General features: G+C 41.6%; 1 protein-coding gene across 1 annotated transcript; it reads right to left on the reverse strand.

Moving 5' to 3' along the window:
- Window positions 1–16,460: 16,460 nt before the first annotated feature.
- Window positions 16,461–25,023, reverse strand: mvk (mevalonate kinase). Its single transcript, XM_051423294.1, has 10 exons — window positions 24,689–25,023; window positions 24,312–24,459; window positions 24,049–24,193; window positions 21,834–21,989; window positions 20,869–20,972; window positions 20,657–20,702; window positions 20,404–20,494; window positions 19,871–19,990; window positions 19,585–19,738; window positions 16,461–17,429 (listed from the first exon to the last, which is right to left on the reverse strand). The coding sequence occupies exons 1-10, from the start codon at window positions 24,755–24,757 to the stop codon at window positions 17,278–17,280; spliced, it is 1,185 nt and encodes a 394-aa protein (XP_051279254.1). The 5' UTR covers window positions 24,758–25,023; the 3' UTR covers window positions 16,461–17,277.
- Window positions 25,024–25,042: the final 19 nt, after the last annotated feature.

The following is a 25,042-nucleotide window of genomic DNA, read 5'->3' on the forward strand; positions in this document are numbered from 1 at the left end:
CCGTTGTATATCCCACAGATATATTTAAACCGGATGAATGGAAATAGTATTCCAAAATAAAAACAGGGAGATGAGGTGCCTATCTGTGAGGCAATAAATATATGTGTTTCTTAACCAAATGTAATGTAAAATTATTATATAATATTGTGTATCGCTGTTATTTTGGCCAAGAAAATCATGATAGAAAAAAAGACTATTCTTATTTTCAGATGATTATACACTAATGAAAACATACCTATGATTATTATATTCCATTTCTGCCAATAGATCCTCCTAAATGTTACACACTGGACCTTTAAGAGAGAAAAGCCTCAACATGTCTTTCTTTGATTAACTGAAAGTGGGGAATGAAGATTTAATCTCAATATCAGTCCAGAGTATTACAGCTAGGTTAGTGTTTATGCTGTTATGCACAGTTATGTTGGCACTTATTATCAACTATGTCCAGTGTTTTGTAAATGTGCTTTACAGTTGAATCTGCTAAAACAAGCCTTGTGTTTGATACTGAAAACATACATTTTGGGCAGAATATCACATATCACTATAATACTTAACTTTGAAGAACTGAGTTAGACATTCCTTCCTCTTTATACTGCATTTCCTTAAATACATGTAATAGATACAGTATATACTAAGCCACTGGGGTGGCACATATCAGTTAAAGTGCTCCAGTCTGTTTCTCGTGTTGCACACTGTTCAGTACATACATACCAGTGAAATAAAATACACAGACAGGACAGATGGAGAAATGGAGGAAACATAGCAAATATAGATGTTTCCATAAAGAGCATGAGGGAACCTTTAATGGTCTGATAAGTATAAAAAATGTGTAGTCACCAGGTCTCAGCTGAACACCTCTCGCAGATTTTTGATATTTTAGAAAGCATCTGCACTGTTGTGATCAAAGCACCACATCAGGGAATACCTGTTGAAAGAATAGTGTCCGTGGACGCTGAGTGGCTATCGTAACTGCTAGTGCCACTTAGTTATATTCAGGTGATGTTGACGATATTGGATGAGTTGATAGTCAGTTGATATTAAGTTGAGTATTGGAGGTTAGTGGCGCAGCTGCTTTCATGAGAACTAAGCATATGTGGAAAGAAAATTAATAAATTAAATCAAAGCTGACATTTCGAACCATTTACAGCAGCATACCATAAACAAAGTAATTATTAGGTGAGTGTGGAGAGATAATAGTCTTGTTAAGAAAAGTGTGACTGTTGTATGGGAAACATAAGACTTAATAGGCTACAGCTATGGTGACTGATTCCTACTGGAGCTAGCAGCGCTGAAACAAGTATGCACTCGTGTCATTGTAAGCCATTTTGGAAAATAAATAAATGAATAAATAAATGTGCTCTCTGTGAAATGACTTGCAGGGAGTGTCTCTCTACAGAAGATAGGGATTTGAGTGTTCACTAAACCAGTTCAGAGGGGAGAGCCTGTATTGTCCTCTTTTACTGCCCATGATAAAGCAGTATTAGAATTCCCACTTCCTGCTCCTGTATGCATGCCAAGGCTCTTTGTTACACTGAATGCAGAGCCTATTCATCTCCGAGTGCACAGCAGAACACAGTAATAACACAGTCATGAGTTTTGACTGATGTCAGTGCACGGCTGCTTCTGTAAGCAGGAACCGGAGCTGGTATACCGGGCCCCCCCTCACCTTCTCCTCATTGCTCAGTTGACCACCGAGGTCTGCTGACCTCCGCGTGGCCCCACTCCAGCTCTAACGCTGCTGGGTTTTTTACAGACTCAGAAGACCCGACAATAACAGCCGGGCTGTTTAATGCCAAACCCAGGTTAACCTCCTGGCCCCACTTGGCCCCTGCCTTCTGTGGCCAGGAGAAGACTGGGTTGATGTTTCTTGGAGCTATTTGTTCGCAGCTATTGATGTGGAATAATATTGGTATTACTAGTCGTGTGAAGCATCAGCAAATTCATTTTTGCTTGGCAGTGTTGATTGCCACATACAAACAAAGACATTACAGCTGCCCCAATTTTCTCCTAATATACTCAGCGCTGCTGTGCATTGTATTTTACTTTGTTTTGTTGCATGAATATGATGGTATGGCAGTATGGTAGCAGATGTTGTGAGCATCAAACAATGCAGAATGGGTTAGGAGCTGTCATTACATGGGAACTAGGTCACCATTCAAGCCTACTCGCTTGCATTGACTGTTTCGAGTGACTATTGATTTTCTGACTAAAGCAATGACTTCATTAATATCACCATTAGTCTGCCATCTGACACAAATGGGTAGCTTGGCTGCAGGGCCAGACAATAATTCAAGTGGATATGAATCAGAGATTGAATGAATTAAACATACAGCACATTTCAGAGCAAATGTGCATTACATATCGTAAAATTGGAAAAGGTTGTAGAGCTCCTTCACTCAACCGTGTTCAAACGAAATCACCAGAGAAAACAAAGTCAACGTTACCTCTGCCTTAGCACGTACAAACATAAACAGACATTACTGGCAAATTCTCCTTTCATCGTTCAATTTAAACTTAATCTGTGAAAGATGAGAGAAAAATCAACAGATCGCTTTTCAGCAGGTTTTCAAAACAAAAACAACAATGAAAGAAGGATTATTTTCACTTTAATCCGGGGGCACCAGCTTAGCTAAAACAAAAGCACGACCATGGGAACGCATGGAGGAATGAGAAGGCTTGCTCTACCCACCAAACCCAGCTCTCCAGCAAACCACAAAAGAAGAACAATGAGTGTGTGTGTGTGTGTGTGTGTGTGTGTGTGTGTGTGTGTGTGTGTGTGTGTGTGTGTGTGTGTGTGTGTGTGTGTGTGTGTGTGTGAGTGGAAGAGAGAAAGGGAAATGGGATTTGAGATCTATATTAAAACTGCAAATAGCTTTTAAAGATTAGTGACGGGCAGAAGGAGGTGACAGCAATGGGATATGTGAAAAGTGGATTGCCCCTCCCTGCTGTGACTATTTTGATAGCAGTAGCGTTGACAAGCATCGACTTGATTGTGAGAAGGCAATGTGCGCTGAAAAGCCTTGACAAGTTTCTTTGAGGCATGTACAGATCTTTTGGTGACTGAAAGGAACACAAATCAGGATTATGTATTACATAGCCACATTCAAACAGCTGGCATTAGGAGCTCTGAAGTGTCTGGCAAGATACTGTTGTTCAAGGATGTGCCTCCCTCTCTCTCTCTGTGTGCACTGTAATTACCCAGATCTGGGCTTTTAGAAAACCATGTCTTATGAAGGCATGCAACCATGGTCAGAATAGTCACATTCTGCACAACCTAAATGTTCCACTGACTGATTTTTCGTGAGCGTGTTTGACCAAAATTCAACTTTGTGATTCAGTTTTTGGCCATTTTTACTTTGTTAATGAAGATATCAAAATTTTCATCACAGCACATGCACCTTTTTCTTTTTTACGTGAGTGCATGAGAGTACATCCTGTACCCTGCACTTATTTAAACCGATCACCATGGTCAACGCAGGCTGTGTAGTTGCTCTGTTGTCAGAGATGTGTCTCACTCTGCAGCATTTGTCAGGATTAGACAGGAGTAATCCCTAACCAAACTCCAGAGGATGTAATTTGGAGATATGTGCTGGAACTGAAACTGTGTCGGCTTACTCCCACAAACCCCATCTTCCACCCCATCTGAGCCATCTAACTCCTTTCTGCCAGCCCTCAGACACGTCCAATATTTTGAAATGGTAGAAAATGTAAAATATGGACAAAAAAAAAAAAAAGCTGGAAGAGGTAGAGCTGCCAAGTGCCCTTCAACTCACTTTCTCATCCCCCCCCTGAACAAACCCTCCTCCAGGCAGGTGGGGTGCTCATGATGTCAGGCCCCATCGCTGATATCCGTTCTAATATCCCTCAACACTTGGCTGTCGCATCACCACCCACCATTAAGTCATCGCTTGTGCCCGACACAGGGGCCGATCTGTGTGCTCTGGCCCACTCCCAGCCCCTGTGCCTTTATCACACCCCAACCTCTCTGTGACAGACAGGACTGATCTCCCCTGCAGCAACCCTCCACCCTGCCAGGAAAAGGACAGCAGTGGAAAAAGCCCCCCAGGGCCCACTGAGGATGGACTCATGAATCAAACATGCGCCCGAAGCTTCCTTCTTATCACCGAGGTCAGCCCAGGCATTAATACGCCATGGCTCGAGGGAGCTACCTACTGTGACCTCCCCCAGTTTCCCTGAACAGAAGGGCACAGTCCTCAGGAGCCGGTCCAGTGAGAGAGGGCCTCCCTGCAACACAGTCACTTCATATTACATCCACACACTGAGAGAGTGGACGACAGAGAAAGATAGAGATGAGAGAGAGCGAAAAGAGGTGCAGAAATGAAGCATGAAAGATCAAAGAGACAAAGAAGGAGAGGAAAAGAAAAACAATATTCCTTGGTGCAATGCTGGGCAGGGAGTAACATGTGGGTAAAATCGACTGTGTATACAGACCCTTTCAAACACCACCAATCTTCATTGGCCAGACGGGGTGTGATATATGTGACTGTCTGCCAGCGTAAATTAGGCAGTCCAGCCCGCTGTGTGGTAAAGCATGACGGGGCCGGACAGTGCACTAACTCAGGCGGCCTGGTGCCATGCACACCAGCTTCTCTCTGCTTTGCCGTGCCATAAATCACCAGCTGGGGGAAATGAATCGCTGTCCGTCCGAGCTGGATGCACCAGCTGGCACCGCCATCACCTGACCAGCAGGAGCCCATGCCGACACTGGAGCGGCTGAAATCAAGAAAAATGAGGCATGGAGGCAGACAGAGCCATACCCCTGCGCTCTCTCATTAGTCTCCTCTGGGCTTCCTCCACACTGAGCTCGTCTGAAGTGAAAGGGCACACAAAATATATTTCAGAGTGTCACCTGAGGGGGAGGAAAAAAAAGGGAAGAAATGATCACCCCTGGTCTCCTCACAAATCTATGTAGAACTGAACTGGCAGACAGTATTAGTGTTTCTGAACCCAGAGCTCTGGAAGACAGCAGGAGGGACTGCAGCTCAAGGGAAAAGTAGAGGCTGCGTGTGGGGGACAGCTTTGTGTTCACTCTTATTTAATGGAGTTATTTTACTGAAAGTAATGACTCAACCCTATTGGGACTTCCACTCTGCATTCAGATGTAGTTAACGGAAAAACATGTTGATGAATAGATTTTCACTTTTCAATATTGCTGAGTTGCTGCTGGAGAGCCCACTTATATGCTGACCGCTGCGATTATGAGAAGCTGTGTGGGCGTCAGAACTGAGGCACTCATCAGGAAAATGGGTTGAAATTACATCAATACAGCCACATAGAGAGTTGGAGAGATCTAAAATAATACATACTTGATTCTCCACCATGGACACAGGGCTGCTGTTTACCTCTGATGTCCCGAATTATGGATTCAAAGCATTTTTGCATTAATCTCTACATCACGTTAGAGAAAGCAACAACTTTTCCATGAGAGGGCAATCAAAGTCAGAGATGGATACATTTGCATTATGAAAATAGGGCAGTGTAAATGAACAGATGCAGGCTAGATTGACATTAAATTTGAGGCTTGTGGTACAACACTGGGCTGCTGCGAATGATTGGCAAGGCCAATTTCCTGTGAACCCCCACAGCAGTTTTAGCCTAATTTCATTGGTCCTGTGGAGCAGCAAGTCTATCACTGTCTCAGATATAGAGGATTAGCTCCTCTTTCCTGCTCAGATGAATTTGCCTGTCATGGCGTGGTGATGAATGGCAGGAAGGCTGAGGAAATGTGCTGTGGGCTCATTGGAAGTGGCAAGGTGAAGTCTGGCCTGGCAGCCTGCCCCAGGCTCGAACCTCACCGTGGTTGTGACCCCCCACAGATGTCCAGGTGTACGTTCACATATCGGTAGCCAACTCATCAGTCGGCTGGTCAGTCAGTAATAGACCACAGCATCAGTTTGACATCTGTTTTGACAAGGAATCCGATTTCATCAGCGTGTCTCAAGGTCCCCGGATACAGCAGATAGTGTCCACTGCTTCTCCTCCATTCAAATGAAAAGGGTATGTTTAAAGGTCAGGCGTAGTTTAAGCACCTGCACCTGCCTCCAGCTTAAAAGAAATACATTTTATCTTTTTCTGGGTAGCAGTCTATTAAAATTAAGCTCAGTTCAACATTTCAGTTTCAAATTTAGGAGATGCAAGTTATAGAAATGTGATTAAATCAAGCACAGTATTATTATACACTGGTGCAGAGATAATAGTTCTTTTTTCATCAAAGCATTCCCATCATGCCTCTGTGGATGCAGCTCAATAGCAACAAAAACAACAGCTCTCCATTTCCTGTCCTCTTCTCTGCAGCTGTTACTGTCACCACCTTCCACCCCCTGCCCGACCCTCACCACACCTCCTCCATTTCAGCTGTAATCATGTAGCCATGCAAATGCTGTGCACTGAGAGGTTCGTGTTGCCCTCTCCGGGACATCATTCCCAGCTGCCTGAGCCCTTGAGTTGACCACCCAGGGGAGGGAGAAGAGGAAGTCATTACTGCTATCACAGTCAGGCGCAGTCCCTACACTGCCAGACAGCCCCTCCAACTCATAAAGTCCTTGACGACTTCACTAAAACATCCAATTTCAGTCGGACCCCATTTATAATGACGAATAGAAATCAATCACTCCAAACCACTGCACACTCCTCCTGAATCTGTCTGCTTATTTGGCTGCCCAAAATGGCACAGGAAAAAAAAGGAATCTTTTTTTCCCTAACGCTGGTATCCTATCCACATCTCCGGGATATTCATAATTCATCATCTTCGATTCCTGACATCTGCCACTGATTGTGCCGACGGGTTGGCTGGAATTAGCCACTCCTGGGAGCGGCGTTAATGTGCTGGTGGGCCAGCACATGCAACCTGGCTGGGGAGGGGTTGCGGGTTGGGTGGAGGATTGAGGCCGGAGCGGCAGGAGCCTTTCACACTCCTAATGTGTAATTAGGAGCCATTTTGGAGTGCTGCCTTCCTCCACTGAAATTAGCTGCCTTTTATTAATCAGGCAGACCAGTTCAATGGCACGATGGGTCCCCCTATAATCTAACAGAAAATGTTGTTCTTAATTACAGAGGGGGAGAGACAGCACAGAGAGGGGCTGCAGCTCCTACATGATCCCCATGGGTTCAATTTCTGAACTGCAGAACGCAGGCAAATTTAACATCTACTGCAGCATAAGAGTCCACATACTGTGCTAAAAATAATAGTCAATATTATGTCAATCATTCTTCCAACCTGAGAATTACAGCCTATGCTTTTGCTTTACATAATGGGTATATACATCATACCAAGCATGCAGAGAGCAAACCCCTCACAGCTGCACAATCCATGAAACCATTTGCATTTGCCGAATGTCAGCTCCACTTGAATGAAAGATCATACATATTATGTGATTACAAGCACTGGTCCTCCTTTGGAGAGTTAAGTGCTGTGACCCTGACCACGCTCATCAGTGCCAATGCCCTCATGACTACAGATGAGGACTAAATACTTTAGTGTTCATCCTCAGTGGTTGTGATTTTTTCCCCCCTCCTTGCTACACATCTAATGGAAAAGATCACAAGTACATGAAAAGCGGTCCAGGCAGAGAAAAGTAATCACTGGATTCCTGATATGGATGTAATACATGATTGGCAACGACAGGATACTTAAAAATGTCTTCAGCAACTATTGAATCATTTTCTGCTTAAAACAGAAATCAGTAATCATCTCTTGAACCGTTAGAGCTTTTTGAATTCATTATCACTTCCTTAAAAATGAATACACTTAACTACAAAATACATAGCAATGAAATAAACTGAGAGAAACATCAAATATGACATTTAAATGTGGTCCATGTTAAAAGATATCTATAAGGTATTTAATATGACATTCAACAAGAAGATAATCAATTCAATGTTTAATACTAACTGAAATGTAATAAGATATATAATATGATAAGAATCAAAAAGCTGTCTTGCTTTAAGTACAAGGTGATCAGTTATTTTGAAAATCATCTGCAAGTCGATTTTTTAACTGCCACCATTTCATTAGCATTTTATAATCACATCATTATTTGTGTATAATCTGTACAGTATAATCCGAACACACTACATTACAGCAATCCTCCACACATCCTCCCTCAGACTGCTGTATTTGCTGCATCAAAAAGTGTCTTGTTTTCTTACATTTGTTTCCTGTCCTTAAAAAATCCTTTCTTCACAGATTCTGTTGGCTAATCAAAGAGCTGATTTGTTTCACAATTCTTTAAAATTGCTTCCTCCGCAGTATTATCCCCCTGTAAGTGAATGCAATCATGCAAAATGGCCACTTTTGTGTGTCTAGTGTTTAACAAAGCCTGATGCATATTTATGAATATTATTGTAGTGCCAGCTATCCCTATAATCTTCTTGGAAAATGCAGGAAATAAAACATGACAAAATCCTTAAAATGCCTACTTGACTATAAGGTTTTTTCTGATGACCAAGGACCCTAACAGCTGCTAAACAAACAGTCATCACACAGAGAGAGGATGATGAAGACCCCTTCTTGTCCCCTGATGGCACATCAGCAGGACGATCACAACACTGATGTCATCTCTTGCTGCAAGGCCGAGTCTGCTTAAGCATTCGACAGAGTGGCTGAATGAGAGGATAGCCTGCCACTCAAGCCTTATTGATGGAATCCAGAACAAAAAAATCTGATGCAGGGTCAATGAGTGAAGGTCCTGGCCTATCTCTGCTCAGCTTGAAACTGTGTCCAGTGGAACAGCAGCTGTCACAAAGTGCTCACACGGGCATGGACAAATGGGAATGAGAAATGGGGAAATGTCAACACAATTTATGGATATGCAAGGACTGAAGGCCAAACTGTGACTGAATTATACAACACCTTCTAAACATATGTAAACATATACAGGGGGCCAGAATAATTTAACTCTGGAGTTATCAATAAAAACAAATTACAATTTTAATCAAATAAGTAACCAATCATACAAAACCAAAGGTAACTGATCATTACTGTCTTATTAAGTCACAAACCCAGTGGTTTCAGTGGTTCAACTATTTCTTTCCTATTGAGAAATATAGTTAAAACCAAGACACAGTATTTTTAATATAAATATATGTCACAGAACGGTAATTGTACTGCATCAATATCCCATCTGAAAATAACTGATTCAATTAACCATGTTTCACTGTCAGTAGTGGAGGAAGTGCTTAGATCCTTTAATTAAAGCTGGAGTGCCGGACTTTAACATACAAATGAATGTCCGTTACATTTAAGCCCAAGCCAAACAAGCTCATACAATGCTGATTAAGCCTATCACCGCTAGGTAGTGGTGCGTTTTATCAACCAGCAATGATTGGGTTGCCAGAGCTGAACGGGGGAGCAACCGTAGCGACGGATAAAGGCTGTGAACCAGTGTTTTAGTCTTGGAACGATGTGTTATCAGACTTGTTTTGTATGTAAAACCTTACCTGAAAAGTAATTAGTAACTACAGCTCTTCAAATATTTCTAGTATAAAGTATCTGGAAATGGAAATACTCAGGTAGCACAAAGCTGTACTTCAGTACAGACCCTGGGTATTTGTTACTTTCCATCACTAACCATGGACCATGGTTGTGGAGGAAGTGCTCAGATCCTTCACTTAAAAGGAGCGGTGTGTAGTGTGTTTAGTGGACTTCAGCGGTGAAGCTGCAGATTGCAACTAACTGAACACCTCTCATGTTGGCCTTTGTTGATGCATTTTGATGTAGTAAGAAGTAGAGGAGATGCCAATTTGAACTTTTTTTATAAACTGTTGGGTAGATTACATCTTTAGCAAAGGATCATATCTCATAAATTAAAAATAAAATGTTTAGAAATAAATAAACTTTTATAGCTGTTTAAATTAATGTAATGGAGTAAAACACAGTCTCAATGTCCTAAACCCTACCAATCAGCTCATTCAAAGCTGGTGTTATCCTTCGTCTGCCTGCCCCCGACTCCCCCATTAATACCGATAACTGAATTTAGGGACATGTCCTACTTCTTTGTGTCTTATAGAAAGAAGCCACAATAATGGCAGAAGTAGCACTGTAGCAGTTGGAGTGTTATAATTAGCATTCAGAGTGAAAGCAGGATCATGTGACCATTGGCAGAGTTTCTAAGTTCTGGCCCAATGGACAGAGAGTAAACTCCACAGGGGAGTCCCCGGGGAGCGAGACATGCTGGGTTTGAGAGGGGTTATTGGACTGTGCTGTCTCTCTGACTGTGAGCCACTGGGGACCGGAGCAGAGGTGCCTGATGGTGCACTGAAGCCTGAGTGTGACACCTGGGCTGTCTGTCACGGCCACAAACACAGACAATGTGACACTTGACGGGATAGGAGTTGAGGCTGCAACACCAGAAGTCAAGACCCAGCTGACAGTAAGGATGAGAGGCGTGCGGTTCAACTAAATAATTTCCCCGACACACTTAAATCCAAGCCTGTTTGTCTCCTTCCTCCTTTCTCTTTCTCCTCCTTTCTTCAGTGTTCATGGCCCTTTAAATAAATCAGGGTCCTGAGGAGGCTGAACCCATCAATTAGAGTCGTCTGATGAGACTGTGTGTGTATTAATCAACAGTGTGAGGCGTGTGACAGGCTGAAAAGAGACTGGATGAAGGGCTGCAGTGCCAGGGAGCTTTAAGAGGAGCTCTGACGAACAGGCTCTTAAGATGAATTTCCCAGTCTGCATCACTAAACTAAACTGATATCCAATTATGTTTCCCTACATCGACAAGCTAACGGAGCAGCTGTGAGCAGCACAGTCTCGCAGTGTTAGAATTGGCCAGGCGCGAGGCAGAGAAGCCCAGGACCTTGAAGGAGATGTCACAAGGAGGCCGGAGTCAGCCGCTTGAGTGAGCGATGGTCCACACGCTTGCCTGAAAGCATGACATTGCCGAAGGGGGAAAAACACCATTTTATCATTCAGTGCGATTCGCACCCTCTCTCCCTGTCAAACATGCCATATGTCCCCGTCACAGGTCGTCTTGCTGGCTTATCGAGTGTGACAGGGCTATTCACACACTGCTCCCAATCAGACACCATCTCCTGCAGAAAAAAATCACCACCATAGCACAGTGACAGGCTGTCAGGCAGAGGGCACCAACCTCCACAGGGCCTTGGCTGAGAGTCTGCCCATCTGGGGGAAGGGGGCAAAGGCCAGGGGTTACGATGGGAGACACAACGCAGGCATCCACACATCCACACACCTCATGCACACTGAGACTGGTGACACTTTTTCCTTTGTTATTCAATCAGCGACAAGGCAGAACTGAAACTCGAGTTCATACGCACCAAAGCATCAAACAAAAGCTTTAATTAAAAGGACTAATAAAGCTTTTATATGTGAGAACTTCTAAGTTTAAAAACAACTCTGTTTCATGATGAGTCTACATGTTGCTCTCAGCATCATTAAAACAAGCAGCTCAGCTCACAGTTTATAAAACTCTCTCTAAGTGCTCTGGGAAAGTTGACATGACGTTTCAGTGGATGCTGTAGATCACTGTGACTGTGACTGTGAAACAGGTCATTTGCCTGACAGGAAACAAAAGTGGTATGTAAACCTCACCTGGGACTTTACATTGCGACCTGGTCACCAGTCTATTTTCCTAACCACTGGACCATACAAGCCTCTTATGTGTTATGCCAATCTGAGGCTCCAAGGCCGAGCAGAGGTCACTGAAATCCATACGTAGGGCACACAATCTCATAGCTTTGAAGAAGAAGATTTGCTTCTCTCAATGCACTTCTGGAGTCTGCAAATGTTTACTTTGATGCCAAAGAATCTCAGCGGTACTTAGCCACTTGGCTCCAAACACAATAACACTGCAGATGCTGAATATATTCACTAAGTGAGCAATCAGTTGCAAAGTGGGCTGAAAATTACACTTATCCCCCCCCCACCCCCAATGATGATATGCATAGAGAAATAAGTCAGAGAGCAAGAGAAGGAGCAGAGGGGCAGAGGGGCAGAGGGGGAGAAGTGGTATCACCTGATCGGTCTTATCTTAAAAAGCGGCGGGATGTGTCACCTCAACTCTTCAGAAAAAGAGATAGAAGCCTCCTGGCACATTTTTATATGAAAGATTTCTGTGAAATGATTGCTAATCTATGCAAAAAAGCAATCAGTGACTCATTCATAATGCATGAGCAATGAGATACCAATTTTGCAACGCTTTCGGATTATTAGATGTTATCGTGAATGCAGCAGATGAAATATGAACACTCCTACCTGTCCCATTGTAATTACATGACTGCAGTGGTCGAGAGATACACTGGGAGAGGGGAAAATGTGAAGAAAGAAACATACAGAGAGACAGACAGACAAGCAGAAAGAAACATCCATTACTATCTGCAGATAGCTCTAGATGGGAATATTTGTTTCTAACAGCTTTATGTATCCATTTGTGCATTGATTTATCAACCTAAAAGCTGTGGTTTTAAGTACATCTGGCTGACATTTTAATGGTCCATCAATCACATGGTGTCATGTGATAACAGTTTGAGATCATCCTCCTCCCAGAGCCTCTGAGGGGAAAAAAAACGAATCCAATAAATTGGCTGCAATCCCAGGGAAATGATGAGAACCTATTTCTAATTCAAAGCAAGTTCAAAGTATGAATGTTAGATAAGCTGCTTCTCAAATTAATGCAAATCAAATTTCATTTAGGATATTTTTGTTCTATATAGACCCTAATGCACTGAATATATTCCTGTGCCAGTTTCTAAACTACAGTTTAAAGCCTGACAGAATGAAAAAAAAAAAAATCACAATCCTTGTTTGGATTAGTGGCTTCAGATTAATAAATGCAATGTATTATTAAAAGTATAATGTATTTCTTGTACAGGAGCCATAAATGCATACACATAATAAACAAAAAGAAATAATTAAACTGATTTAACACATTTCCTCTTGAAGAAAAATACTCCCAAAATACTGGACATTTTTTCCCAATCAGTTCATTTTAACAAAAACAATCCAAACAGGCAGAGATAAAGTGATGAACTTTGACCTCCACAGTCTGATGAGGTTGTTTCCAACACAACTTCACCTTCAACTGGTCTCACATGAGACGGACACTGGCAGAATAAATCACAGGCTCTCTCTTCTTCCTTCTTCTGTTTAAACATTAAGGAAAAAAAACTTTTTTTTAACTTCAGTGTGGTGTTAACGTGTCTGGCTTGCACCTGGAAGCCTTGTGAAAAGAGCTGACAGATTTCATACTTTTACATTCTGGGCAACTTCGACACAAGGGATTTGCTCTTAAAACGGAGCACAGCAAGGATGAAGGGTGGTATAAAAATCAATGAGGCTTTTCAAAGGCAACAAGAAAAACCAGCGCCTTAGCCTGCAATTAAACAAGAGCGCTCCTGGCACTGAGGAATGACAGAGTATGTTGCAGGTGCCCTCGACTTCACAGAATCAATTACTGGATCAATAGAACGACATGATACAATTCCATGATGGAAAATGGGACGTGGACAGGGAGTCGCTCTGTGTCATGTGTGATGTTTACAATAATACAGCTCAAGCAGGTCTATACACTGTGGGCCTATTTCATAAACACGTCTGAAGCCCAGTTCTAGACCAAACAGAGCCTCCAGGTGGAAATATTTTGTCTAAGGGTGAGAACTGAGAGGAGGTTCCCCATCTGGGGGTTGGGAGCCCCACAAAAAGAAAAGACTGAGGGGTCACAAGATGATTAACAGGACAGGAAAGCAGAAAAAAAACATTTCTACCACACAAAATAAGATTTATTTTTTGTGCCTGTCCTCTAATATTGGTCTTTTTAGCTAAAGGCTAAACCTCACTCTGTCAGACAGTCGATCCACCTCTTGGTCCAGAATAAAATACCTCAACTATTAAAAAGGTCCAGCGTGTAATTTAGAAGGATCTATTGGCAGAAACTGAATAGAATATGTGTAGGTATGTTTTCATTAATGTATAATCACCTGAAAATAAGAATTGTTATGCTGTTGTTTCTCCTTCACACTTGTAAGGGAAGGTTGAAGCGATGGAGTTGCAATCTGCAATTACACCACTAGATGTCACTAAATCCTAAACCTTTAAATGGATTACCGTAAAATTCTGCAGAGATATTTATGGTCCCCACAGGGATGGGTCTGAATTACTTTATTATTCCAACTTTTCTTCTAGTGCCACCATGAGGTTTACATTTTTGGTCATGTGTGAAATATCACATTGTCATGACTCAACTACTGGATGGATTGTGTTGGAATTTTGCACATGAACTGTGACAGTTCTTACTTTTCTCTCCAGCAGCAACAACATTTTTTAATATCCAATATTTTTTTGTTTTTTTTGTCTAAATACTGCCAAACTTATGACATTCCCTCAGCTGTGCTTTGCGTTTAGTGGTAATGAGCAAAGCATGCTAAAAACCTAAACTAACCTACAGAACATGGGCATGTTTGCATCGTAATTTTGAGCACATTAGCATGCTTACATTAGCATTTAGCTCAAAGGACCACTGTGCCTCAAAGAGCCGCTAGCATGTCTTGTTTTCTTTTATGATTTACTGTATAATTTTACATCTTTGTGTCTTTCAAGATTATTCCAATATAATACGGCGGAAAAAAATAATTCTTCACTATTGGTAAGGGCTCCCAAGTGGACACTGCTTTGTTTGAGGAGCCTAAAAGGTTGAGAACTCCATGAAAAAGGTGTTAAACCAGTCCAAGATGGTACATTTTAAAAGCTGTATGCATATTGTAGGGAAAGTTTATCATTTACATTGGATAAACAGATGTATTTATCAGGAGCTAGGACTGAAACAAATTGATGTTCATCCCTAAAACTAAATCCTCCAAGTTCTTTGACAGCACCCTTGCACCCTGCTGTCTTAATTGGACCCCTGCTACTAACACCGTCCACCACCCCCCACTTACCAAAAGGGCAAACACCCCCAGGAGGACCATACAGCCCATCATGACTGAGAGGAGCTCATGATGTTGACGTTGCCTGTGTCAGTGTGCCGATATGAATGCTGGGAGAGGATGGCCACACAAATCTTCCCCGCTGTGGCCAATTGCACACCCCCTTTCGACACAAATATCATGACATAAATTATAATATACACACATGTAATTTCCCACAATAAGAACATGCAACACAGCGTGAATCAGAGGCCTTTATAATATGTGCAAATGCTCACTGCAGGAAGTCATATACAGAATCCCTGTTAGTAAAACCAGCGGCCAACAGCAACATGATATCTTGTCACTCAGGTCTAATTCTGTATTCAAACTTAATGGCTCCTGACAAGCATTTCACCAGTCGACTGAGAGACCAGAGGGAACGTGCCACAGTGAGCATGACCACTCAGCAAATTCACATTTAACATTTCATTCCTCCTGCTTGGACAAAATGAATTATACATCCTTGATTCATCCCACATTGATCCATCCAGACAAAACTCCCTAAACGTTAAATGTTAAATGATTTGTACGTCTCCTTCCTCACCGCTGGGACAGCACGCTGTTTTCACCGTATCTCTCTGATTCTGACATTCTCCCTCTATCCTTGACCCCCTTTCTTCACTCCCTCTGTTATCTGAAATAATCTCAGGGCCTCTTTAGATTCTATTCATCAGAGCAGAAAGAAGCAGGCGCTGACATTGATAAAAAAAAATACCATCTGTGCCTTGCAGGGGTAAAAGAAGTGAGAGAGAATGAGACAGAAAAGAAAGAGAGGGGCTTCAAATGAAACAGGCTCTGTTGTCTCCCTCTTGTCCCCCCTCGTCAATGCCATTTCAATTGAAAAGCGCAGTGGTAATTAAATTCCAGCAGGGGTTAGGGGCAACTGTGCGGCGCACTGACGGGGGGCTGCCCTGACATAAAGATGACACAATTCAAGAGGACAGAGGGGGCCAGGCGGAAAAGGAGGGAGGGTGACAAATGTTGTTTATTCACGTACACTGCCAGATTCATACTACTCAATCTTCATGACATTTAAAAAATAGAAAATGAAATGGATATTCAGACTCAACTGAATCCCGCAATGACCTTTTCCCCAAATCAGGGATATTCGAAACAGATCCGTCTTCTGTATCTGCGGCATGTGCAGAATATTTTGTAATGCTTAGGAGGATGAGCAATTAGGTGGAGAAGAATTTGGGAAAGCTGGTGTGTGTGTGCATATGTGTCAGCACAAATGTGTGACTCACAGAAGGACGCTGGTTGTTGATTCACATTATAGTGGCGCTAATCCAGAGGCTCCAGAGAGGCCACACACTCCTGCTGTCCCCCTCTCCCCATCCTCTATTGGCAAAACAACACAGCCAGTTAGTCTTTAACTGAGGAAATGGACAGCGTATGGCACACATTATTTTTAAAGAACATATGAACATATTTATAAAAGCGTGACAGATATTATATATTATTATCTGAGAGATTTCAAAGGAATAAATCACAAAGAATTCTTTGGTTTCAGCTTCATTTTGCATTTAAAGACTTTTATGTCAAAAGTAGAGCACAATAAAAGAGCGTTAGAGCATCAAAGCAGCATACAGTCTGTCTGGATAATAATAATTTATGTGCAAAGTGTCCTCAGAGTCTATATTGTTACCTGGACTAAGTTTGTTCAGACATTCTTGTTCATGAGAAAGCACAGTCACTTTCATAAACCTCTTTGTAGAACTGAAGGGACAAAATCTGAATAATAGTCACTGAGCTTCCAATGAACCAAAAAACAATTTAATTCATCAAACTTTTTCTCCATTAACATTTTCTGTAAAAATGAATACCACAAATGCCCACTTTCATTCTAGCGGTTATCCAACAATACTGCATGTTACACTGCCAGGGCTGATCAATTAATGACAATTATTTAATCCATTAAGGCTCTACTGCTTTAAACATTTGGATGAACCTATAAATTAATTGCTTCACTTAGATATTAATCAATTTACGAGAACCTCTTACCATTAATCCTGTTTCATAAAAAGCATTTGTGCAACTCTGATGCCATCTAGTGGACAAAGCGCTCAGTATATATAATATATAAGTAAACACTCCATGGGATTCTTCACCAAAAAACATTAAATCCTCTTCATCTTCCCAGTAATCTGTTAGAGACACAGTTTTTCAGTCAGGCAAATGTATAATTAACACTTCAGGAAGCTCTGCTCGGTGCGAAACTTTCCTTGGTCCACTCGGCTCACTTGATAAGTTGAGCCTACCTCAGGTCTTGAGGTAAGAACAAAAAGACAAACAGTTCGTCTGTCCTCTTGTTCAGCCACAGCCACAGTGTCAGTAACGGTTTAAAATCTCCAGAACTTCCTCCTTAACAGAGAGAGGAGAGTGCTGCTGGACTCCTGGCCCACCAATACTTGTTTCCCAGCAGTCAAAGCCACAGTCTCTCAAGTCCTGCACTGTGGTCTGGACTACAGAGGAGTCAGTTTCTAAAAAATAAACAAGTCATAATAAAGTCAGAGTGGGCTGTAGTTATACATTCTGCAACATGACAACACTGGAGCCAAAACCTCATCACTCAAGTCAATAAGCCACTCGGCAATCGGTGTGTTCCTACCAAACACCTGAGAACATTAGAGAAGAATGATACTGCTGCACAGATGGAAACAAATAAAGAGCATTTGGAAATCGATTTAGAGGATTTTTAATTTGTTACAATTTAGTATGCTACAGGCTGCCGGCATAGACAAAGACTGAACTTGCAGGTTCTTTGCTTGTTTGTTTGTTAAATAGAGGATGATTCAAAGTTTCCTTACAACCAATTGCACAGTAGTACCCGCACACCAAAGCCTTCGCCTTCTCATCATTTCCTGACACTCAAATCGGCGTTACAGAGAGGAAGAGCGAGGGAGCGTTTGAGGAAAACACAACATTTGGTTGTCAGCAGGAGTCTTGACAGTTTGCCTCATCAAACTTCCCTCATCAAAATGAATTCATTCAAGGCAGAGACAGACAGGGACAGAAACAGAGAGACGTAGGTTTAGTAACTCTAACAAAATACAATCTAGTACAGAGAGAAGGAATACAAGAATACAACTGCTGCATCACACATCGAAACTCAAACATTACAAGAAAGATTTGAAGTAAAACTATGATTAAGGCCTGCGGGGCCTATAGTGTTGAGCCTGCTGATCCAAAACGTCTCTCTTTGGGAAAGATATTTTTGAATATCGCCTCCTGTAAAGAGATGTTGAGCCATGTTTGGCCTAGTAATGACTATTTCCTGTTCTGGTGACTGTTTTGTGCTCAGAAATACAGACTTTAAAAGCTCTTTCAGTTTGTTTCTATATAAGCCTTTCCACAAGGGCAGACAACATTTTTAGAGTTGCAATTTAAAAACTGTTACAATTACAGTTATTATCACATTGTGCACAATGTCCACAGCTAAAGTTCCCTTTCAGAGACGGGAGTGCAGGAAGTGACAGTGTGACTTGATGATGTCTCTCATTTCTGCAGAGCAGCGATTTAAGCCAGTGACAAAACATGCCCATCGTTGATTTTTGTTTGTCTTTTTAAGGAGCAAATCTTCTCTTTCAGTTGAAGTTAAAAGGTAGCTCCAAACACCTCTATTTCTAAACTGTTCACACATATCATTTGATCTCGACATCAAGGGATTCGTTTCAAGAGGACCTCAAAAGAAGTTTCTGTGTCTGTCACAGAGTCTGTGTTTACTCTGGATATTACTTGAAGTCCTTGTGCATGTGGAATATCCAAACTAGCTAAAAGAATTTGTCTCAGCTGGTTCAAAACATCTTTGGTCTCTTTCACAAAAGATGGATGCTTGTTGACCACAAATGTGGATAGTGGCTCTGTTATACTGCCATTACCAGACACAGTGGGTCTGAAAGGAGGGTTATTAGGATTTTTATGTACCTTAGGGAGCACATCTATTACATGAGTTACCGGATTTGGAACCTGCATAAAGTCTAATGTTGTTTTTGTTATCCAGTTACAGTCCAATGCACGTTGCAACATGTTATCAATCTCTGACTGTCAATGCAGGATCACCTTTGAGGAGACGGTAGACGGAGATGTTGCTGAGGTGTTTGTTCATTGTAGACGTCAGTCTGTAGCGCCTCGTATGTCAGCAGGCTTGATTATGATATCTTTGTTGTTAGATTTGCCAAAACATGCCTTTGGTTCATTTCAAATCTTTCTTGCAATGTTTGAATTTTGATGGATGATACAGCAGTTCTTGTATTCTTGTATTTATGTCGTCTTTACTAGATTGTATTTTGCTAGAGTTAAACCTGGGTCTCTGTCACTCCCTTCACTTGTTTCTTGTGGCTATTTGAGTATTTATACCTGCTTTGGGTGTGGTCTGCTATAAACCTGTTTTAAATCAGGTCACCGCCTTGATTGTCTTGTACATAAGGGGGAAATATAATCTGAAGAAGGTCCATCAGAAATGATATCTTAATAAATGTAAATCTCTACAGACATTATTTGCTTCCATGTTGTGCCACCTTGTTTTCTACCTTTGAGCAGATAAAGTAAAATAACAAAAACCTTTTCCTCATTTATAGAAATATTTAAAATGCACACAGTTATGACATTCACAGTAGAGCAATTCTCCAACAGTACCTGGTCTCAGAAGGGTGATGCCACAGCCTCCTCCCCCTGCGCCGGTTAGCTTGCTGTGGAGCCCTTTGGCCAATGTGACCCGGCACAGTGTGTCCAGGGCAGGGTGCCCCACACCAATCACATTCAGATGGTGCTGGTTAATGTCAATGAGCTCCTTTAAATGATAAGACAACAGCTGTTGATATGGGCTGAAAATGAGAGAAATGCATTGCAGTGTACCGCAGTAAAGTCTTAATGACACATTTGTAATGCAAAATGCTTTACACTATCTAGTCATATTTTGTACCTCTAGAATATTGTAGTGCTCTCCTGTGATGGGCTCACTGGTCATCTCTGAGAGGACTTTCTCACAGGTGCAAGAAATAGCATCAACTGAGTCCAGCACTGGGGCCATGATAGAGGGGAACTACAGGAGAGGAAAACAATGCACAGTGTTTCTACTCAAAGTCATTACTGCAGACTGTGAGTAAAACAACAAGTGTCTTCCAGCACAAGTGTTTAAAAACTCTTTTTATGATGGGTTAGCTGCATACAAATAGACTGTAAAGTGGCAGGTTTGACTCTGGTTGTGCGCCAGCCCGATCACAACAGTGCTACTACACCATCCAGGCCTAACTATGTCTGAGACCAAAATCTGCACACCTGCTGGTGTCACCAAGGCAACAGCACACAGGGGTGCTGGCTAAGAGTTTAATTTCAATATTTTATGAAGGCACTCAACACCAGGCTCTGGAGTATCTGCCATGGAAAAGCACCGCCTATTATATTAATTACAGTGTCTGCAAGTAACACACGGGGGAGGAAGAAACCATTTAGTACCTTGTTAATCTTGTCCTTCACCCTGGCAACAAGCACCTTGGTGCTACGTGGTACTTTGGTGTTAGTGAGGAGGATTCTTAATAACGGCACCCTGGAAGTAAAGCAGACAGATCAGAGGGTTCATAGAGACACATTACCGTGGTGCCCTGCTGATGACCATATTTGTTTTCTGTGAGAAAATAAAATACACTACGATTTTATTAATTCACTGTGTACTTAAATGAAATTGAAAATTGTTAATCAGGGTCAATACCTGCTCAGTGGTATTATCTTCCCGGCCAAGAATCTCAGCATGCCACCTACATACAGGGAAATGTGAATCATTAAATAGATAATCATCAAATGGTAATGAACAGTGGTGGTAAAATAGTAAAAATACCATTAAAGAGTTCTGTGACCAGGAAGACAAAGGGAGGTATAACAACAAGAATATTGTACCGTATGCCAGATTATTTCAGGCCTCACCCCATGTTCCTACAGCGTTGTCTACCCCTGAAGGATTACCATGGATGATCATCTCCCCTTGGAAAGCTCGGCTGTTGATCAGCTCCAGGTCCTCCTGACACCACCTGCAATTATAAAGACATTAAAGGAGAACTTTGTAGCCCTGCTCAGACCCAACGTCTTCATCTCCTAAGCAAACACTGGTATATGGGAGGGACGTACAGCTGTGTGCCCAAAAAATGATTATACAGATGCTGTTTGTGATGAAGCAATCATCACAGGATTTGTAGCACAATACAGTACAACAACATCCTGCTGACGGTACATCTGAACATTAATCCGTGTCTCTGATTTTCCAAGAAAAGACCAATTTTTTTCCTAAAAGATCTTTATGTCATTAGATATTTGATTGAGATTTGTAGTTGGGATTTCAATTTAATCCAATGTCATTACCAAGAAACCTGGATAGAAACAATGACGTGAATGTATCTGAAATGTTACATTGTGGTAGGAACAAAAGCTGTCATTACTTCCTGCTTACGTCTGTTTCAACTGTTCATACAGATATTGTACTAAAAGAGTATTCATGTATTTATAATGAGCGCCAAAAAAACAATTACTTATTACCATTTCAAGTGACTAATATATGCAATTACCAAATTACAAACAATTAAAGGATTTACATGGAAAAGTACAGTATTTTAATAAAAACTCATTTCTCTGTAGGTGGTTTTGTGTTGATTTTTTGTGACATAATTATGCAGCCATTGGCTACAACACCTTATTTAAATCTAGTTAAATTATAAAGCAAAGCTGTAACATCATGAGCTCCTCAAATCTGTTTTTCTATTAAAGAAGCATAATGTTGTGATTCAAGGACTTTCATTCTCCGTAGGTAAGACAAGTAAATCAGGCCAAATAATTCTGTCTATGCACAAACTGCATACACAGCTCATAAAAGAGACCTTCCCTTAATGTAATGTTACCTGGCAGTGTGATCCCACTCTTTGAGAGGAGCTGGAATGGCTCCACTCGCACAGAGCAGAGCTGCAGCTAAACACACAGAGTAGGCAGCACTTGACCCCAGACCGGCTCCAGTCGGCAGCTCCGACCACACAGACACCGTCAAGCTGGGCAGCTCACTGAGGAAATAAAAATAAGAGCTGAGCTTCTGCATATACCACTTACTACTTGTTATTATTTGTTATTGAGAGATAAACAATTAAAAACAGTTATTTCCCATCACTTAATGTACATTTTCTATTAAAAAAACATCAAGTATTAAGTAAATAATATATCATATCCCCTTCTTTAAAAATCACATTAACTGCTACAGTTACACTGAATACGTACAAGAAGGAGGATATAAGGAGTGTGTAATAAATAGTAATCCATATACTTCTATAGGCAACAGAAACTTGCTTGACATTGCTGTCAATGTCTGTCAGGGAAGCTGCTTTTGGGCAGACAGGGGAATACTCTAAACTAATTGTCCGGCACTTCTCTCGAGGGAAAAACACATCCAGACTTGTTAAAGGCTGCAGTGTGGCCCGGTGCCAGACTCTCATTAGCGGCCATCCTGTCAGAACCCATCACCTCTCTCAGACACGGCAGCACCGTGTCAGCACCGATTAAACCTCCCGACAACCTGCAGCTCTAATGTTCCTGAGCATCTTCCCTGTTCACAGCTGCCGCAGTCGCTACAACTAACATCCGGCCTTTCTGTCTGCCTCTTTTTACTATCTTCATTTCAAGGTGGAGGTTTTCTTTTTTTAGATTCACTGAAAATGGCCCTCAACTACCTGAACACATCTACAGAGCATCCATTGAGCACATTTTGGCAAATAAAGCATTTCCAAAAGAGCTGGAATTACTTATTGATTATTTACTCAAAAAGTAAACTGTGACTGCATGAGAGCAGTGAGGGAGAAAAATCAGTGTAATAAACCTTCACATGGTGACAAATAAGTGTGACCTTTGTTTTATTATACTAGCTTTGTTTACATTTACAGCATTTATTTGAGATTTTATATTATTTTAATTTCAAAAACAAAGTGTTTAGCTTGTGCAGTTATCACAATGCAAATGTGCTTACTACATGCAGTACTAGGAAAATTAGCCCAGCCATAATACAATACAGTATATGCAGAAGTGTAGATATATACTGTGTGTGTCTTTGTGGAACACTTGTACCACCTGAAGGCTAAAATAAAATAATTAATAAGGTGTTTGGCGACACCTGCAGTTGCTCAACGTCCTCCCAGATTCAGTTTTTAATATATGTTTACAACCTGACAGTCTATACTGTAACTTTACTGTGTTGATATAGTCTGTACACACATCTATTACATGCCAGTGCATCCTGGGACAGAGTTCCCTCCTCTGTAGCTCCTTTTCTCAGATTTCTAACATTTTTTTCCCCATTGAAAGGTTTTTTGTGGGAAGGATAGCGGTTGTTTTATGCTGTATGGATTATAAAGCCCCTTGTGGCAAATGTATGATTAGTGATATTGAGCTATATAAATAAAACTGACTTGACTTAACAGAAATAAAACATTATGTCATGTTATCCTCCAGAGGACATTAAACACCAACAGAAACACTATTGAGCTTCTGTCTGTAAAACACAAAATGTTAGCTTCTCAAGATTTTTTGTAAATGCTTTTTTTTTTTATTTCTCCGATCTGCTGAGGTGCCCCACTACCCCTCTTCTCCCAAACCACACAGGAGGACAGCCCTGGAGAGCAAAGAACTCTGAGCACTTAATCATTTTTAATAATTCAGGAAAAAAATGCTTCAACATTTTACACCCCAAACTCTCTCTCACACATACGCGCACAATCAGTAGCTATAGAAAAAGAGGTGTACCAATTCTGCTGTGCCAAATGTGCACACACTATTGCTTTCCATTGCCTGTAGATAGAGCACATGGACAGGTCTACAGCAACATTTCGTAACTGTCACTGCTCTTACTTTTCTTGCCAAAGGTTCCCTAGATTGGACTGAAACTGCCAGTCTGAAACAAGTGGGACTACAGCTCTGAAGCTGGGCCTGGTCTCTGGTTTTCCATCGTATTGAAATTATCTGTAATGTGATTTTCTTTTTATTGTGTGTGTGTGTATGTGTGTGTGTGTGTGTGTGTGTGTGCCATCTGAGCCAACTGTCTGTAATAACATATGCTGAGAAGAAGCAGTATCTCACCCTGATCCAAACAATGAGATGTAGATGTAGAGGAAGGATAAGATGGCCATGTTGCACGTATCCAAGTTTGCATCGGCTACACCGACAAATTCACGCAGTTTCTTCACAAGTTCAGCATCGAGTCGTTTCACCTCCTCCCTCTTACCTGTTAACAAAATCACAACACCACACACAATTTGATCCGTAGGTGTATGAAAAAGATAAGATAGTGTATGAAATTAGAATACTAATAAATTGGTTCTGTGTGCTCCATCATCCCTTACCACAGAAGTGAGGAAGGAGCTGCCTCAGTTCAGACAGGTCCCAGCAGCAGAATGTGTCAATGTTTGGGAGGTTGATGCAAACTTTGCCAGAAGTCGTGGCTTTTAACTGTAAATATGTTCTCAGGTTCAAACTCACAGCAAGAGCCACCTGTAATGGAGCAGAGAACACAGACGTCTTCAAGTTTTAGCCCATTTGGTGCAATTTTCCACAGCATACACATAGTTTGTTGTCTATTGGATATGTTTTAGCTACTTTCCAGGTGAATTACTGGCTCTTTACAGTACAGTAGGAAAATCCACTTGCAGAGATCTGCCTGAATGAAAGGAAAGAAGTCTCTGAAAGGTTTAAAACTCAATGCATTAAAGATCTGAATTACCTTTCCGTGCACGACTGCATGCTCTCCGTGGAGGATCGCCTTCCCTGGAGCAGACACTAATACCTGCATCTCTGTAACAGTTTCCAAAGTACAAAAACAGTGACACTGACAGTGTTATTATTAGCTAGCTTAGCCACCTTTAGCTCCTGTTAATCCTCTGAAGCAGCAACAAGCGATCGATAACTCTGCCCCCACAGATCTGCGCTTTTAATGAAGTCTCCACGAATATAAGGAGTTCAATAAATATTCTTTAGGGGGGGGGTCAAAGTATAGGAAGGCGCTCTGAGAAGAGACTCTCTTCAACTCGCAGTTAAAAACACGGCTGACACGAAGGGGGCGGGACTAACAAAGGTT

This window comes from Dicentrarchus labrax, unplaced genomic scaffold (genome assembly GCF_905237075.1).
Source record: "Dicentrarchus labrax unplaced genomic scaffold, dlabrax2021, whole genome shotgun sequence".
Lineage (NCBI taxonomy): Eukaryota > Metazoa > Chordata > Actinopteri > Moronidae > Dicentrarchus > Dicentrarchus labrax.